This window comes from Coenobita brevimanus, chromosome 97 (assembly GCF_032717465.1).
Source record: "Coenobita brevimanus isolate Jiangsu-jjx chromosome 97, ASM3271746v2, whole genome shotgun sequence".
NCBI classification, from domain to species: domain Eukaryota; kingdom Metazoa; phylum Arthropoda; class Malacostraca; order Decapoda; family Coenobitidae; genus Coenobita; species Coenobita brevimanus.
The window spans coordinates 35,319,612-35,339,341 of record NC_137050.1 but is presented as its reverse complement, the minus strand read 5'-3'; the positions used below and the strand labels follow the sequence as shown (position 1 = coordinate 35,339,341).

The 19,730-nt window shown below is 40.8% G+C and overlaps 1 protein-coding gene across 1 annotated transcript in view; it reads right to left on the bottom strand.

The window, feature by feature from the left end:
• The window catches only part of LOC145413654 (uncharacterized), a 332,513-nt gene extending 314,642 nt beyond the window's left edge, over window positions 1–17,871 (bottom strand). The window contains exon 1 of the mRNA XM_080283312.1: window positions 17,854–17,871. Coding sequence (XP_080139438.1) covers window positions 17,854–17,871 — 18 coding nt within the window. The remainder of the gene's footprint in view (window positions 1–17,853) is intronic.
• Window positions 17,872–19,730: the final 1,859 nt, after the last annotated feature.

The window sequence follows — 19,730 nt, the reverse complement described above, 5'->3', positions numbered from 1 at the left end:
AACACTAGGAGAAACCATTGCAGGAAGAGTATACAGAAGCTGTCCTAAAATAAAGAGTTGTAAAGAGCTGCCTCAGTTAAACCCCCACAGCGAGAGATTTCCCCGTAGTTACATCAAATGTGAAGGCAACAAAACAGATAACTGACGTCATTGTACTGAAGAAGATGATGAATACTTTCTTACCCCTGCATCAACAAGTCTCCCATAAGCTAAATAAAATCGTTTTGTGGAACATGAATTAAAGTTTTTAAAATATCATCATTCCCAAGGAACTGCAAGATGCTACTCACAATGTTACAGTAACCTACACTGCACTGACATGTTTCTTTGCAAACTGCTACGATGATTAGTGAACATAAAACATGTTGGTGCATCAGCAACAACATATGACCCCAAAATTGTGTTACTAGGAACGACGTTTAACCCCATAAATCCCTTGGCAAGGACTAAATAAATGAAAAAAAAAAAAAATGGAAAGACTGTCCAGGGGTACTGGCCCAAGGACCAACTGTGCAAAGCTTTAAGTAACTGTCGAGAAAAGAAAAGGGCTGACACCAAACTAAACTGAAACGTGTTTGAAAGAGGAAAGAAAGAAAAATAGAAAGAAGAAAAAGATAAAGAAGAAGAAGAAGATGAAGTACAGAACTGAGGGAATATAGAAGCTCTCCACACTCTGGTGGAGAGACCTAAAAATCGCGAATGCCGTCTACATAAATTTACTGACTCAATGGACAATACAGACAATATAGAGATTAAAATGAAGCCAGACGCCTTACTTCCAGAGGGGATGGCCACAAACAAATTGCCTCCATGTCACCCTGTTTTCTGCCATCAGGCTGCCCTTTCTCCATCCCCCGCCAGTGTCGTTCATATACTTCTTTCCACCCAGCCCTGATGTCATCCACGGCCTCCCTCCCACCCTTTCTCTAACTCACTCATACACACCCTCTTAGCCAGTCTCTCATTCTCCGTTTTCTCCACGTGGCCATACCATCTCAGGGTACTTCCACACTTTCCAACACATCCACATCAACACAACAACGTTCCATAGCTTTCCCATTTGTCCCCTTGTCTCTTTACGTAGCTACAACGCTCCTCTCACATAACTGACTTCCACTCCTCTCACTATTGACTTGAGTCCTTCCGCTCAGTTCAAAGTTCATTTATTAAAGCGGGGATCACAATACTGTATTGTCATGCAACGAATTCTTTACCTCTATGTTCGCTTCCGTACTCCCTGTCACTACCCTCATTGCGCCTACAACCTTCCTTCCCTGTTGTGCTCTCTCATACATGTCATCCCCTAAACTTCCATCCTTGCTTATCACACTACGTAAATAGCTTAAAGTATCATGTTCTCATTTCCTGAATATTTATCCTCACCATGCACTCCGTAACTTCATTCTTCTCACAGATCACCCCGTTACTCTTTATAATGTTCACTTTCAGATCTAACTAGTACTTCCAGACTTACTCACCAAGGCTTGCAGCTTCCAATTATCTTTATTTACAAAAACCACGGAGGCATAGTATCCATGTTTCAGTCCAAGAGCAAATCAGTGAAAGCATTTTCCATACACTTAACGTCATGTGACAAAATCCCATCCACTCCATATATATAGATAAAGTGATAGATATCCCATCATCTACAATCCTTGTCCATCAGTGAAGACAGCATGCTACTATTTTACTCTCTGTAAATGCTTTGATACTGCACATCTTAAAATATATACTGTATACGGTCTACAAACTTTCTTTCCTTCCTAAAACCCTTTTGTTTCTCCTCACCTATTTTCTCGGTTATGTCCTTTACTCTGTCGATGAGTATCCTACCTGAGAAGACAAAATACACCTCTCTGTCATACACTTCTCTTTCCCCTTTCTTTGCACACTGGAATAACTATGCTTGACTCCCAGTTCTCCTAGACCAATCTCCACATTTTCATTATCCATTCAGTCATTGTCTCTCCTCCCTATTTCATCATTTCACCACATTCCATCAGATCCTGGTGCTTTCCTCATTAAGACTTTCTCTAGTGCCATACACATTCCCATCCTACTGATCCCTTCCTCCTTTCATGCGTCTCTTCTCTTCCCTGTCATTCCCCATCCACTCAATAGCACAATGGCTATTCTGTGTTACTGGTTCTCCAACGTCTCTCTTTTCTTGTGTGTGTGTGTGTGTGTGTGTGTGTGTGTGTGTGTGTGTGTGTGTGTGTGTGTGTGTGTGTGTGTGTGTGTGCTTATAGGACGTCTTAGCACCCTTTTCTTGGCGATTTAGTACACAATTTCAACCTGATACCTGTCATGTTATTTGTAATTTCTAGTATCTTCCCTAAACTGAACAGAATCGATTGGAAGTGCCTAAAAAAACAGATTGTTCTGAAAAGGTTAATACTCGCTCTCTCTCTCTCTCTCTCTCTCTCTCTCTCTCTCTCTCTCTCTCTCTCTCTCTCTCTCTCTCTCTCTCGACGGTTAAGGAAGCTTTCTACACCACTTCCTTAACGATTAATTTGATCCGTTCCACCTTTGTATTCTCCTCTCTACCTGCTAATTATTTTTAGACAGGTTGCATGAATAAAAAACAATATCAACTGTCCATATACATAAGTCGGTAAGGAAAAGGAGTTACGGAGTTTCCTTAGATGGGGGGAATGCGAACATCAAACAGTAACGACCGCAAAGGGGGAGACGCCATTTAATTAGATTTAAATTTTGCTACCTACAGACGACTTTACTTAGCTTAGAAAAGACCTATCGTACTGGAGGGGTTGCTGAAGACTGTGACACTACTTCAGTTCGACAAGCCTCTCCTAAGACGAATAAAATAGTTTGGCAAGCGGGAAACAGAAATACGATTCCTGACCGGAGTTTAAATTTACATGACCCCACCGGGATTCGAACTTCTGCGATACGAGCATATTTTTTCCTTGTATTATAGTTTCTATATCTGCCATCTGCCTATCTACCTCTACCTGTCTAACTACATATGTATCTGTCTGTCTATTTATCAAAGGTATTCTTCTCACACTGGTTATCGACTACTGCCCGAATATTAACTGGCTTTGGAGACTTCGCAACACTCATTCTTGGTTATCCATTCACCACATTACGCCTAAATACACTTATGTTACTGATGAAATTATGTCGATATTAAAGTGATTTAAGTGAAATATAAGAGAATACAGAGTTCTAATCGCAGAGGACGAGGTGCTACGAAACTCCTATGCTGTCTAGAATATAACTTCAAGCCGTATCCGTCAAAAGTGTTAGTGGTGCCCGTTAATGTTTACTCTCTCGCCTGACGTCATTGTTTGGGTCCTGACGTCATTGTTTAGGTTCTCCTTTTGGGGGATTGACGTCATTCCATGGGTTCTGACGCCACTGCTAAGAGTCCTGAGGTTCGTTGTTTGGGTCCTGACGTCATTGTTTGGGTCATGACGTCAGCTGCCGCAGGTACAAAGAGCTAACCCCTTACGTTTTCCAATACCTGCTTTTTTTTTTCTCATGCAATTTATATTTTGGCATAGCTGAGTCTTGTGAAAATATGGAGTAATTGGAAGAACCTCAGCCAAAAAATACAAAGAATGCGAGATGCGTCGGGGCTGTGCGGGTGCCAGGGTTCGAAATTATCAAGGATCTCAACATTTCGCCGGATAAACAAGTCTTCATAGCAGTTAACTGGCGTCAGAAATCGGTTTGAATTTCGTAATCTTCCATCCTGATACTCACTCTAGTTTTGCAGTACAGTGTTTAGTAGCTGTAAAGACAAACGTACAAACAGGTAATCTTGTAACCGTGTCAGACTCACGAGTGTTTGTAAATATGGAACTAGATGCTTAGTGCTGGGGCGAGCGGTGGTGCCACATCTACCCTCCTGACCCCGCCCACTTCCACGCCCATACAGCACATACCACTCCCACACACGCCCACATTGAACGATTTATATTAAATGATTTAGTTTGTGTGAGTACGAGTGGTTTCGAGAATGCTCTAAAAATGAGAAATATGGAGCGGTCTGAGAGTGGGTCGCTTTGTTTACATGTGAAGCGACGGGCACGAGGGAAGTGGGTCACAGGCTGGCTTGTCCTCAGGCCCAGACACTACACACACACACACACACACATGCAAAAGTGCCCCCACAGGTAGACATAAGTACGCACACACACAATCAAAACTGTACACACAGGCTACAGGCGCATGCATATAAATAAATAAATAAAGTACATACATACTTATGCACATACACAGGTGCTGGAAATACATAGGTACAGAAATAGTTTTTCAGCAACAGATGCATACAGTACAGCAACACACACACACAAAGGTATACGCACAAGGAAATATCCACGCACACAAATACACACATGCAATAAAACACATATATTGATGCAATGGTAGATGAACACGTGGACACATGCACATATACTCGAATAGCCTGTGTATCACACACACACACACACACACACACACACACACACACACACACACACTTTTTTTAAACAAACAACAATTTATCCACAGTTCCACCAACTTTTCAAGGTGGTCTTCAGAGTTTAAACATACAGTAATATAACCCAGTTTTTCAAAATATAACCCAGTTTTTCAAACTGGGTTTATCCATGGGATGACTGAATTCTTCCTAATAATGCTTTATGCTTAGCTGCCCAAATATGCCAGGCTTGTTTTAAAATCTTTCCTATGACCCTAAAGCCAGAAAAATGATTAGTTGAATAAAAATAAAAATATGCAGTCAGTTATAACTAACTGATGCCCACTCAGCGCCGTGCAGATGGGAGCAGCATCTCATTTCCAGTATATATATCGGGAGTTCCTCAAATGCTGGAATAAGTTAATACAGAATAAAGTCTGCATATACGCAGTTTCATTAGATCCGTTCATTAATAAAGAATATCCTGGTCTAATTCTGGGGTCTCAAGAGTACTGAATCGCCGTGTGTGTGTGTGTGTGTGTGTGTGTGTGTGTGTGTGTGTGTGCGTGCGTGCGTGCGTGCGTGCGCGCACGCACACACACACACACACACACACACACACACACACACACACACACACAAAGTGTAGGCCAAAAGTTTCTTTACCATATTATTTTATTAACAGTTGTATTTCAACTAAATAAACTGTACACCAATTATATTTCAACTAACTGAAGTGTACAGCAAGTAAATTAAAAATCAAGTTAAACCAAATGTTCAAAATAACCTACTACTTCCCCTAAACAGAACTGGCACTTCTTAGACACAGAGTGGCATATTCTTCTTCCCAATTCATTATAAGTTTTCAAGTTGCCAAATTCTGCTGTTATTCTTTCTATTCTTGAAGACTTCTTGAGTTTGTCTTGTAAACCTTCTCTCTGATCATCCCCCAAACTGCTAAGTCACATGGCGTTAGGTCAGGTGACCTAGGAGGCCACTCAACAGTACCCCTTCTTCCAACCCGTATGTCGAAAGTGTTACCGAGAAATTCTCACACATTCCCACCATGGTGAAGAGGTGCACTATCTTGCATCCAAGTTAATTTGGAAGCTAGTTTTAGTCGTAATATAATTGTGTTAATATTATGATTAAGCACCTTTTGGCCCACCCTAGAGAGAGAGGGAGGGGGAGAGAGAACCCTACACCATGCACGTGTACACATGTATAAATAAATGCACACATAAGATACACTATATATCCTATATATATATATACAGAAGATGAAAAGGGGAAGGAAAAACAAATTAAATAACGAAAAATAATCCATACACCACATTGCAGGTGTCTTCCATTTATTTAAAAAAATATATATATATATGTAACAATTGGAATTGAACTGCTGTAGGTTGAAGTTTGGGGGGAAACTATTCTGAGGAAGCGAGTTCCAGAGAGTTGCAGTTCGAGGAATAAAAGAATTCTGATAGAAGTTCTGCAATATGGCAGTGTGACATTCCAGTCATGAGTGCTATCGGATGCCCATGTACAAGAGGGAAGGTGTGGAGAGGTGGTACAATGGATGCAACTCCGTCTGAGTATTTGTCATAAAAAGTATCAGTAAAATAATGCAAGGGAGGCAACATTCATTCTTACTTGTACATAGGTAATTCATTTGTAAGTGCAGGATTATTAATAATTCTTACAGCTTTGTTCCGAATATTGTCTAGGTGTTTTAGTGTAACCTCTCCACATCCACTCCACAAGGGTAAGCCATATTCGAGTTGAAAGTGCACATGACTCTCGTAAATTAAAGCTACCTGCTCGTCAGCGAAGATGATGCTGATTCTGTACAATAATCCAAGTTTCTCTGAAACGGTTTTAGTATGTAATCTAATATGAGGGGTCCAGTTGAGGGCACTGTTAAGTGAAATTTACAGATATTGCTGTAATGAGTAGTGAGCTACAGATATCAGACTTTATGAATGGGTGTTTAAGTGCGAAGGAACTGAAGTGTTGGATCATCTGCATATTAGTGAATGGGATTATGGGTGACAGATATCATTAATATGAAATAGAAATAGGGTTGGAGCCAGGACTGATCCTTGTAGCACGCTGGCATTAATCGAGTGGATATCGGAATATTCACCGTCTACTTTTATCTTTGTGTCACCGATATATGAGGAAATCAGCAGAACAAAAGATGATTGGCCATAGCAAGGGAGTCTGGAAACCAGGGAACGGTGCCACACTCTGTCAAAAGCTTTAGAAATGGGTTTCTCCATGTTGGTCAACTGACTGATGGATGGTATGAGTCAGGAGACTGAGTATATCAACAGTGGATCTTTCGTGGCAAAGACCGTACTGTCTGTCACTAATGAAGTTGTTAGATTCAAGATGTTAAACAATGTGGTTATTAGTAATGATCTCAAATATTTTACCAAGAGAAGATGTGATAGCTATTGGTCTGTAATCAGAGGGGTCAGAGGAACTTCTTTTCTTCGGAACTGGGCCTCTTTCCATGAATCAAGGAATGAAGAAGAACGTAAGCACAATCTAAATAATCTAGCTAGAACAGGGGCAAGTTCTGGGGGACATTTTTTCAAAATAATTGGAGGAATTCCGTCTGGACCTGGAGTTTTGTTGGTTGATAAACTGTCTAGGATGGATTTTACGAATTTTGTCTGTATCTTAAGTAAAGCAATTTCGGGAGAGTCAAGTTCTAGTACAGGGACGTTCTGGCTGGCTTCCTCTTGTAATGGGGTGTATAAAAGTCTGTGTTGCCTAGAGGCAAAGTGGGGATCCTATCTTTGGCTCAGTGGTAACGTGCGCGCCTATGAAGCGCGGCGGCCTGAGATTGAATGTCGGCCAAGACCAGTGATTAATTTGTTAAGTCTCAGTTCGGTTATTACACTCTAAGGTAGATTTTCTGGCAAACGTACTGGCAAGGACGTTCTCTTTTCCACGAGGGTCATTTATAGTGCTTCCATCTGAAGATGTTTGCGGGGGAATGGGTGATTACTTGTTAAAGTTACTGAAAGAACAGAGAGTTGACCACAATATTCAATTGCCGTTAGGATTATTTAATAGTCTCGATGCTTGGCTGTGACGAAAGTCTGATTTAACGAGATTTATTACTGCTTTTGCATGGTATCTAGCAGTTTTAAATTGACTGACTCAGATGTTTTTTAAGCAAGTTATATGCTAAGGACTTTTGGGTCGTTGCTCTGGCACATTTGCTGTCAAACCATTTTGAGGAATCCGATCATTTAGTAAACTGTTGGTCGAGAATGAACAATTCCACATCATTAATGTGGAACTGGGTAGAATTTGTCAGTGGAGAAGAAGGACTGCCATGGAATATCAGCAAGATAATTCCTAAATTCATCCCACTCTGCCCTATTAAAACGCAATCTGGTCACGGTGACTGGTTCTGAATGGAGAAGTCTGGGGCAACTGACTAATGAGGCTTTGATGAGACTGTGGTCGAAGGATCCAAGTGGTGACACTTTCTATCTTGTACTGACCTGGATTATTTGTCAGGAATAGGTTCTAGAGATAGACGCTATATATATATATATATATATATATATATATATATATATATATATACATAGGCAGTCCTTCTTCTCCACTGACAAATTCTACCCAGTTCCACATTAATGATGTGGAATTGTTCATATATATACAGAGAGAGAGAGAGAGAGAGAGGGGGGGGACATATGCCAAATATGACACAGATACATGTGCTACATTCAAATACATTTGATAAGTTAGAGTATACACGTACACATCAAGCGACATGCACTCAAAAGACTAACGCAGATAGACACACGTGCACATATTATAGCACACAAACAAACACACCTAAAGATGAACATGTACAAGTTATCCCTGTGAAGACAGGAACGCACGTACAGACTCTCACATTTGGGCAGAGCCACGCGTTTAAGATTTCCACGCATAATTACAAGCTTATACACAGTTATACATAGGCAGCCTGGGAAACAAAAGTGCACATACATTAACACAAATATACATGCGCACTGGTCTATGTGCGAACACAGATACCTGCCCATATATCGGTTAAAACACTGCGATGCATCAGTATCGTGTAATAATGTTTAATAGGAAATAAGCATCACGAACTTCACAAGCACGTTCGTGTATTGTTACCGTCAAGGAAAATATGTAATCACATGAAACTATTTGGGAAATTTGTGCTTTTCCTTTTTTGCAGAGTTCAGCATTAAAACACATGTGCACACACTCAGATACTTGTAGATGTAAGCGTATATATTTACACACACACACACACACACACACACACACACACACACACACACACACACGCACACGCACACATTTAATTGTCCTTATGCAAATGTCGGGATCCTGTGAAATTGTCCCTTCCGCAGAAAATTTATGAAATGAAAACCAAAATCAACTCGTTCATTTCAAGATATCTGGATCCATTTCATTCAAATAAATGGGGGAGGGGGGTTATGGAGACAAAGACAGAAGGGCATGACTACCCGAGTCGACTGGTTATGATCATCCAGGATTGAGAACACAAGCTATCTCCTGTAGCAGAGTTGGATTGAAGAGGAATGAGAAGGTGTGTGGCAGTTTGACGGGTGCTGTGTGCCAACCGTAATGGAGGAAAAATACAGACAGATTTCAAGAGAAAAATAATTAGGGTATTAAACACGGGAGAGAGAGAGAGAGAGACTGGAACGATTCAGACGTGAAATTAATAAGGGCATCATAACAAGCGTCATTAGACCAAGATTTTGTTTTTCATTAGTCGGAGGATAAAGTAAAGGAACAAGCCTCCATGCCTGACAGGATAATCTCTACAATAAGCTTGGCACTCTGGGGTTTTCTATCATGAAAAAAAAATATATATATATGCAGGGAAAGTCACGGAAGTACTGCCTGAGAAGTCCCCAAGAGGTAGCACCGTACATCACTAATATCACTTTTTAGGAGGATTCAATGACCTCACGAGAATGAGAAAAAAAAAAAATGAAAGTAAGAAGAAGGAAAGGCTGCAAGAAACTAGTGAGGTATGTTGGAATTCGGGTAGGGTGTTGTACCAGCTGCCTCAGTTCATTATGGATAGAAAATGTATGGTTTGCTCATTGCTAGGATCAATGAATGGACAGGAGAGGCAAAAGTGATGATAAACATTAACATTCCCTGGAACAGAGATTTCTTGGATGAGAGAAATAGAAAGCGTGTGTTGCACGTTATTAGTAAGTCATATATGTGTAAGGCAACAAAAAAAAAAAAAATACTAGTTCCAGCGTTTTGTTATAGATGTCTCCAGTGAAAAAACGTTAGGCAAAAAAAAAGTTCTCTTGTTTCTTTGGCTACCTAACATTCATCTGTCCAAAACATAATATTCAGATATGAGGTACTGAGTAGTCAAAAAATTCTGAACTGGCAGTAGAGTTAAGGGATAGGAAATAGTGTACACGTAATTCAGTCTGGGTTTGACAAGACAGCCACAGAAGGGGTGCAGAGAAGTTATATGATTCAAGTTCAGTAACACATTTCACGCACACGTACAACATCCACCTTTGGTTCGAAAATTAATATAAAGTATGAAAAAACAGAAAAAGGAATACTGTCTATTGGCTCAAACAGCCGGATTCTGTGAGGATGACAAGGTAAGCCTGTGAGACGTAGTGTTCCATGTAGATGAAGTTAGAGGAAAAAAATTTTAATATCACAAAAACCAATAGGAAATAAGTCAGGCAACAGTCCAGAAACGCTTGGTGTGGTCAACAATGAGGAAAAAAGTCACTGCAAGGTTAGTTATAGTCCCTCTCCTGGGGAATCTGAGGTATTTCTGTTGAAAACCATTCTTAATTAAAGTTTTTGTAAGCATGTCTAGTGCGTACCTATGCATATAGGTCTTGTGTAGAGTGTAGAATAACAGGAAAAAATTGTGGTAGTATGTTGATATGCTTTAAATCTGAATGAAAACCCGGGAAAATACTCGTATTAAGGTGATGGTCAGGAAATGTTAACTCTGTTAAATGATGAAACCGGGGAGATCCAGCTCTGCCAATCACCAGTTTCCCATCCGGGATAGTTACACATGGAAAACAAGAGGCTGACTAGTAACGTGTGTGTGTGTGTGTGAGGTGGAGAGGGACAGGGGAAGATCAAGATGAGAGAGAGGGGTGGGATGGAGAGACACATGGGTAAGGGGGATGAGAGACAGAGAAGGCAGCCCCACTGCGGAGTTCACAGTGATATACTGTAGAGGCGCTTCTCTTGTGATAATTTCTTCTGGGATTTAGGCATCTGGCTATAAAAAATGGACAGGCAATACATTTTCACAATTACGCTGAACGAATAAATACACAAACATATCAATACAAACTTAATACATACATACACACACACACACACACACACACACAAGCGAGCACGCATAATCAGAAATGCAAACAGGTTACAGTTATATTTGCTGGCATACACATGCAAACCAGTGTCGGGCACATAAAAAAACACACACACAAGCACACAATAACATACTGACACAAATCTGTTACACCACACGAGTAAAATTCTCCCTCCCTCTCTCTCTCTCTCTCTCTCTCTCTCTCTCTCTCACACACACACACACACACACACACACACACACACACACACACACACACACACACACCTAAGAATTCACAAACAGGTAAGTACCCGAGCGTACACACACACACACACACACACACACACACACACACACACACACACACACACACACACACACACACACACACCTAAGAATTCACAAACAGGTAAGTACCCGAGCGTACACACACACACACACACACCTAAGTATTAACATACTGGTAAATACTCGTGCACACACACACACACACACACACACACACACACACACATACACACCTATGAATTAACAAACAGGTAAATACTCGTAAACACACACACACACACACACACACACACACACACACACACACACACACACAGATTCTCAAACGATACAGCATAAGAATATAGCATACGTAACTATTACTGTACAGCACAGAAAGAGAGAGAGAGAGACACACACACACACACACACACACACACACACACACACACACACACACACACTGCACACAAAACCGCACACAAAGCCAACAAATGCTCTCACGCACAATATAGCTACACATACCCTGTGATTATCAGCTCCTAGTGCAAACAGAGAAGCCAGTACACACACACACACACACACACACACACACACACACACACACACACACACACACACACACACACACACACACGCAGCTCCCCAAGGCACAAAAGGACGTAAATCTAAACGAGGAATGGGACAACAACAACAACAACAACAATGACAACAATTGGAACTACAATAGTAAATAGGACAAGAATGTGTGTGTGTGTGTGTGTGTGTGTGTGTGTGTGTGTGTGTGTGTGTGTGTGTGTGTGTGTGTGTGTGTGTGTGTGCGCTACGTAACTGGGCATAAAGGCTTCCATATGTACTGTAACTATCTGTGTGTACATGTTTGTGTGTATGTATCAGTATAGACAGGTGTATGGGATATATTCCTGTGGGTTACTTAGTGGACGGGTAACAGGAACTCACAGAAGTACGCACACAGACACCGAGAAAATGACGGCCAGACAGAACACTAGACACACATATACATACTGTACAAACAAACATATAGACACACACACACACACATATAGATAGATAGATGGATAGGTATGTAGGTGGGTAAAGATATAGGCAGACTTAGATATAGATATATAAAATATGTGTTTGTTGTGTGTGTATATTTACACACACACACATATTTTCACACATTTCTCTCTCTCTCTCTCTCTCTCTCTCTCTCTCTCTCTCTCTCTCTCTCTCTGTATATATATATATATATATATATATATATATATATATATATATATATATATATATATATATATATACATACACACACACATACATATTTGTATGTATATAAGTATATGGATGTGTGTATGTATTTATATGTAGCCTATATGTACAGTATGTATGTATGTACCTTATGTATGTATGCACTGATGCATGCATATGTATGTATGTATGTATGAACTGATGCATGCATAGCGTATGTATGTATGTATGTATTTATGTATGTACTGATACATGCATATGTACAGTACGTATGTAAGTATGTATGTACCGCACATACATAGACGGTAAGTGCATTCGACTGACGCTGATAAATAACAAACAGATAGTCAGGCAGTGAAGACCAACTGAGACAAACGTACAGGCAGACAAACAGCAAAGATGGAAATCAAAGAATGACATACACAGACATAAACAGACAGCAAAGTTAAAAACACGGACTAGCAGATACACAAACAGACGGGCACGCATGTGAACAGGTGGACTGACAGCAAAAATAAACGCAGTAGTTGACAGACTGACAAATAAACAGACACAAACAAACAGACAGACAGACAGACAGCAATGAATGGACAGAAGCCTAGCGAAGACAGACAGACAGTCAATGCAAATAGTGCCGCGTGGTTTGAAGCGCAGGCATTTAAGTAGGTTAATAACTAGGTAAGTAGGTAGACTGGCAGGTGGGTTAGGTGAGTCGGAAGGGAGGAAAGCAAGACAGCAGCGAGAAGGGTAAGTAGGTAAACAGATAAGTAAGTAGGTAGGCAGTCATCTACCGATGGGTAGGTAGGTAGATAAGTACGTAGGTGGGTATGTGTGTAGGCAGATATGATGATAGTCAGATATGTGGGTAGATGGGTAGACAAAGAGTAAGATATTTTAGATGAATCTGTGGGTAGTATGGGGTGGATAGATATGTGTATATATCGTACTGAAAGTTTGAAATCAGGCATTTTTTCATGTTTGTTACTAGAAGGCGATGACTAAGCCAGTAAAGATCACTCAGATAATGCAACACACGAGACCACAAACTGGTCTAAGGGTCGAATGTTTGACTTTGCTCTGTGACCTCGACCTTCGGCAGATTATTCCCAAAATCAAATACTGCATTCTTGATCAACCCTCGACTCTCCACCAAGTTTGGTCTAAATCAGATTAGAAGTGCTTGGGTTTACTTGCCCTCTAACCTTGAGTCTGACCTATATCGGATGAAAACTTTGGTCTATATCGGATAAAAACTTTAAATTGACCTTATCCTATGACGCTGACCTTTGACCTATTGCTCTAATGAACAATAGGCTTACTCCTTAACTAACCCTCAACTCGTCCAACAAGTTTTGTTAAAATCAGATCAAAACTGTGTGAGCTATTTCGTTAACAAACACACGCGGATCGAACATTAACCTTGTCCTGTGGCCTTGGCTTTCCACTGATTGTTCTCAAAACTGAATCACTTCATTCTTGCTTCACCATCACCGGGACTGGTAGAAACTGTATTAAAAGTGTTTATTTTTATCACATCAAACTTTGACCTGACACTGTGACCCTGACCTCTAAACTACTTTTCTTAAAAATAAAGGGGAGGGGGACGTTTTCTCCTTGATTAACCCTCAACATTTCCACCAAGTTTGGTTAAAATTGGATAAATCTGTTTGAGTTGTTTGGCTGACGAGCGCGCTGATACATACATAGTAGCCGCTCTTGCTTTGGGAATGGCGGGTGTAAAAATAAATGAATAGCCTATAATAATTTACAGCTGCACTATGTTCATGTGCTGGCACCGATATAACCTGAGTATACAAACGTTCCTGAGACTCCTCCCGATTCCCTGATAATGTGTGTGACGGACCGCGAGAGAAGGATGGATTCAACCCGCGGTCCACTGGGTTCACCGTCAAATGAACCTGGGAAACAACAACAACAACAACAACAACAACTACTACTACTACTACTAGATTAGGTTAGTTTAAGACAAATTAGGTATGGTTTTGATGCTGAATTACGTTAGGTTTGGTTAGGTTAAGTTAGGTTCGGGTTGGTTAGGTTGGTTGAAATTAAGTTAGGTTTGCTTATATCTGAATTGGTAGTTATAACCTTTGAAGTCTGGGATATTTTACACGTCGCCAAAGGCACGGTATGCAGTGCCTGAATTGACAGAAAGGTAGGTAGGTACCCCTTTCCTTGGGGGAAGCAGCCTAGGTATATAGATAGATAGATAGATAGACGAGACTAAGTAGGTAGGTAGCTTGGTGGGAAGATGCGTTACCGGTATGCAGACTTGAAGGTAGGCAGTTGTGTATCATGTATGAATATGTAATGTATTTAGGTGGGTAGGTAGCAGGTGGGGAAGTAAGTAGGCACAAGACTTTGGTAAATGTTACGTGGGTAGACAGGAAAGTAAGTAGGTTGGTAGACAGACAGACAGACAGACAGACAGGTAAGGTTTGTAGGTAGCTTGGAGTGAATGTATGTTCTTTATGCTATATATATGGGAAAAAATATGATGGAAAAAATGTAAGTAGATAGGCGCTGTTAAGTATGTAGGAGAGCTGGTGGGGAAGTAGGAAAGGCTGTCAGTACAGTACAGTATGTAGTTTACGTAGGCGTGGGAAGAAAGCAGTACTGGAGACTGTAATAGCTCCTCTCTCTCTCTCTCTCTCACACACACACACACACACACACACACACACACACACACACACACCTTGGTCAAAATCACGATATATGTTTTAGAAAATCTTACAAATTACAACGGACTATAAAATCACATAAACATCAGTCAAAATGGCAAAAATTATCAGCTTCGATTTCGCTGCCATTTTTGCTCATTGACATGGCCGCTGCTGCTTGACATTTTCATTCCTAGACATAAAACAACACCAAGCACAAAGTATCAATAGATATTAACAGCCAGCAACTACGAATAAAGGTTTCTTGTGAAGGACAAGGGTTTTATATATATATATATATATATATATATATATATATATATATATACACACACACACACACACACACACACAAAGAAAACTGGTAAAATTGACTACATCAGGTATCAGCAACTAAAGTCACTTCCCGTGGGTAGTAACAGACCTTCATATTCCCCGTCAAAATTGGAACTACAGTATATATTCAGCCTTATAAACGGATTAACATTTTTAGTTTCAATAGCAACGTTTGTATCTGCTCCTCACACCCGACGAATTTACGAGAAAAATGCCTTTGTAAAAAGAAGAACATTTCTATACGTGGTTTATGTGCGGTACGTGGGAGTACGAAAGTACATGAAAGAAGTTTTCACACACAGGTCTTTGGTCACAGGGGTCTTTCCTCCCTTCACCTTTCCCATACTAAATGGTTTCTTCCTTTCTCTCTTCGCTGAAATGTTTTATATCGCTTTCTAGTATTGCTCTTCCACAAGGGCTCGGAATGTGCACATGCAGTTAAGCTCTGCATTTCTTCTATATTTTCTTCCATGAGCGCGCGCAGACACACACACACACACACACACACACACACACACACACACACACACACACACACACACGAAAACAACCTACATGTACTAGAGATGGAGAGAGAACTTCTTCCTACACATACTAATTTCACCTCAAGGACGCTCCAATACATGTCTGCAGAAAATAGTCAACATCTGGAAGCAAAATTCTCTCAGCGTGAATTTCCTTGCTGGATGTAGGCCACTGTACACAAGTAAAAGGAATATGCGGTATACTAAACAATGGTGTCAGGTTGAAAGTTACAAAAATAAAGATCGGGGCACATGATAGAGCTAAAGACTCTCACCCTCTCTCTCTCTCTCTCTCTCTCTCTCTCTCTCTCTCTCTCTCTCTCTCTCTCTCTCTCCAGCAAATGAGCAAGTACCTGCAAACACAAACACGGGAGACAAACCCCACAAAAAAGACGATACTAACACATACATTTCAGGAGACGGGTAGGTGTTGATGTATAGTGTTTGTATGATGATTATGGAACCCTGTAAACGTCTCTGTTCCTCACCACTTCTCATCACACCACACCACATCACTCAGCAGAACACCACTCGCCATACCGTCCCACACCACACCACTAAACTCCGTACCACCCACACAAAACCACCACTTCACCAAATCATCTCACCACACAACACCACTCACCACATTACCCGTCACCACACCAATCTACACTATACCACTCACCTCCCATCACACCACACTGCAGCACCCAACTCTACACCACACCAAACCACACGACATCATTCACCATCGTATTGCTCTTGAAATACAAATTGCCTCTCACTACACCACACCACACTGCCTTACTCACTACTCATCCCAGCACAATATATACATACAACGATACATACATGCATACATCCATACACGAACAAAGCGGTCCCGGCTGTTGCAGGAGGGAGTTTGTAATTCTGAAATCAATATCACGACAGTATGATCATCGCATTCCCATATGAGCCCATCGTCACATCACATGAACTAGATTTGAATGTGGTGTCCCTTGCGTGTCTCAGTCCAGGTGGTGGGTATCAGTGTGCGGGTGCCAGGTGACTCGTGAGCGCTGCTGAGGATCAACTTTTTGCTGGTATGTCGTAGGTGGTCTACTTAGTATAGGAAACGGGCTTCTTATCATCCACAGTCGGGTACAGAGATCACACACAGACAGACAGACAGACAGACACACACACACACACACACTCACACACACACACACACAGACACACACACACACACACACACACACACACACACACACACACACACATCCATATATATATATATATTGTATATATATATATATATATATATATATATATATATATATATATGTATGTATATAAATATATATATATATATATATATATATATATATATATACATATATATATATATATATATATACATATATATATATATATATATATATATATATATATATATATATATATATATATATATATATATATATATATATATATATATATATATATATACAGTACATATAGATAGACAGATAGATAGATAGATAGCAGCCGTGGCTCAGTGGGTTAGAGCTCTCCGCTCTGACCGAAGGGTCGGAGGATCGAATCCACCCAATAGTCATTGGTAGACATTAAGAGGGGCATCCGGTCATAAAATGCTACACGCTCCAGTCCAAAAGTCCTCTACCCAGGGGCAACGCCTTAGCCTTTCGGGAGTACCTGGCGTAAAACCAAATTATTCATTTTATTATATATATATATATATATATATATATATATATATATATATATATATATATATATATATATATATATATATATATATATATATATATATATATATATACTGATAATACACACCTAGCTAACACAACACAGGCATACCCTCCCCTCTACATACTCACGACATAACGTCCTGTCATACAGATATGCAGCTTACGCACATTACCCAGTTGCTAGTACACATCCTCGCACTCACACACGCACATGTGCGCATCTTACCTCACCCGTGTAGACCATGCTCGTGTACATGTTATTACACATTCATTGCACACACACTTTGCTCACTATCCTTCATAAATATGCAGTTACATGTACATGCACACCTGTTCTCATACACCTTTGCACACACACTAAGTATACACTCACAAGCACTTTACATAGTTACGTAAAAGGACTTACACAAATAATCAAATACCTACTCTCACATGCACACCAACAAATACCTACGCACAGTTACAATACACGCATACCTACCTACACAGACAGTTAAATGTACACACACACACACACACACACACACACACACACACACACGTACCGTTCACTAACACAATATACATATGCTCCGATCACTAATACAACCTCCATCTATGAAAACTTACTGCACACTAGCACAGTTACTCGTCCCCGTCGCCACCCCTTGGATGTCAACACTCAGCCACCTACAGTATATTCGTGCACTGACAGATTTTTTTTCCCCCATGAATCTATTTACACCTTAATCCTATTTTTTTTTTTATCATAGACCTATTTCCACCATGAACCTAATTTTCTTCATGGGCGTATTTCCCCCATAGAGTTACGTTACCGAATGAACCAATTTTTCCCACAGGCAAATTTATGCTAATACTGTAGAGATGCTTTCCATAAGGACCTATTCTATCCATGGACCTATTCTCCCCGTGGACCTACATTTCCCAAGGATCTGTTTTCACCATGGACTTACTTTTCTCTCATGGACCTACTTTTATCATGGACCTTTTTTTCCACAATGCACCTATTCTCCCCACTGACCAAAATATCCTCCACGGACCTTTTTTCCTTCTTGGACATTTTCTCAACGGATCCATATTCCTCCTTGGACCTATCCTCCTCATGGACCTGTGTTTGCTTATGGACCTAGTTTTCTCCTATTTTTACCCATTTTTATCTATTTATCCCATGCTATTTTTACCCATTTTATCTATTATCCCATGTTCCTATTTTACCCATTTTTACCCAGTCACCCCATTCTCCTACTTTTACTCATTTTACCTATTTATCCCATGCTCCTATCTTAACCACCACCACAATCACAGCTACCACCACCATCACCATAATCACAGCTACCTCCACCACCACCATAATCACAGCTACCACCACCACCACCATATTCACAGCTACCACCACCACCACCATAATCACACCTACCACCACCACCACCACCATAATCACACCTACCACCACCACCACCACCATAATCACACCTACCACCACCACCACCACCACCATAATCACAGCTACCACCACCACCACCACCATAATCACAGCTACCACCACCACCACCACCACAATCACAGCTACCACCACCACCACCACCACAATCACAACTACCACTACCACCACCATAATCACAGCTACCACCACCACCACCATCATCCCAGCTACCACCACTATCACCACGACCACCACAGGGCAGCCATCACCACCATCACAGTAACAACCACCACCACAGCTTTCATCATTTTCTGCTGAACAAAATAGTCTGTTCACAGCATCAGTGAAATAACAGACACTGGGGTGTAAATGTACAACCTCTCTCTCTCTCTCTCTCTCTCTCTCTCTCTCTCTCTCTCTCTCTCTCTCTCTCCCTGCAAAGACGTCTGAAACTCCACGGAAATGCCCCGTCGCCTCTTCCATGCGCACGCATTGCAACACCAAGGGGGATAATTATTAGGAGCCAAAACACCATTTCAAAAATTTTCGGTCGACATGAAATTGAAACTGGCCCATCAGGGACCCAGTTCCAACCATCCTGCCAGGCTTCACCAACATCCTTTTTCCAGTTTTGGCTGCACACACTCACACAGGATACTTGTATCTTAGATACCTGGCAC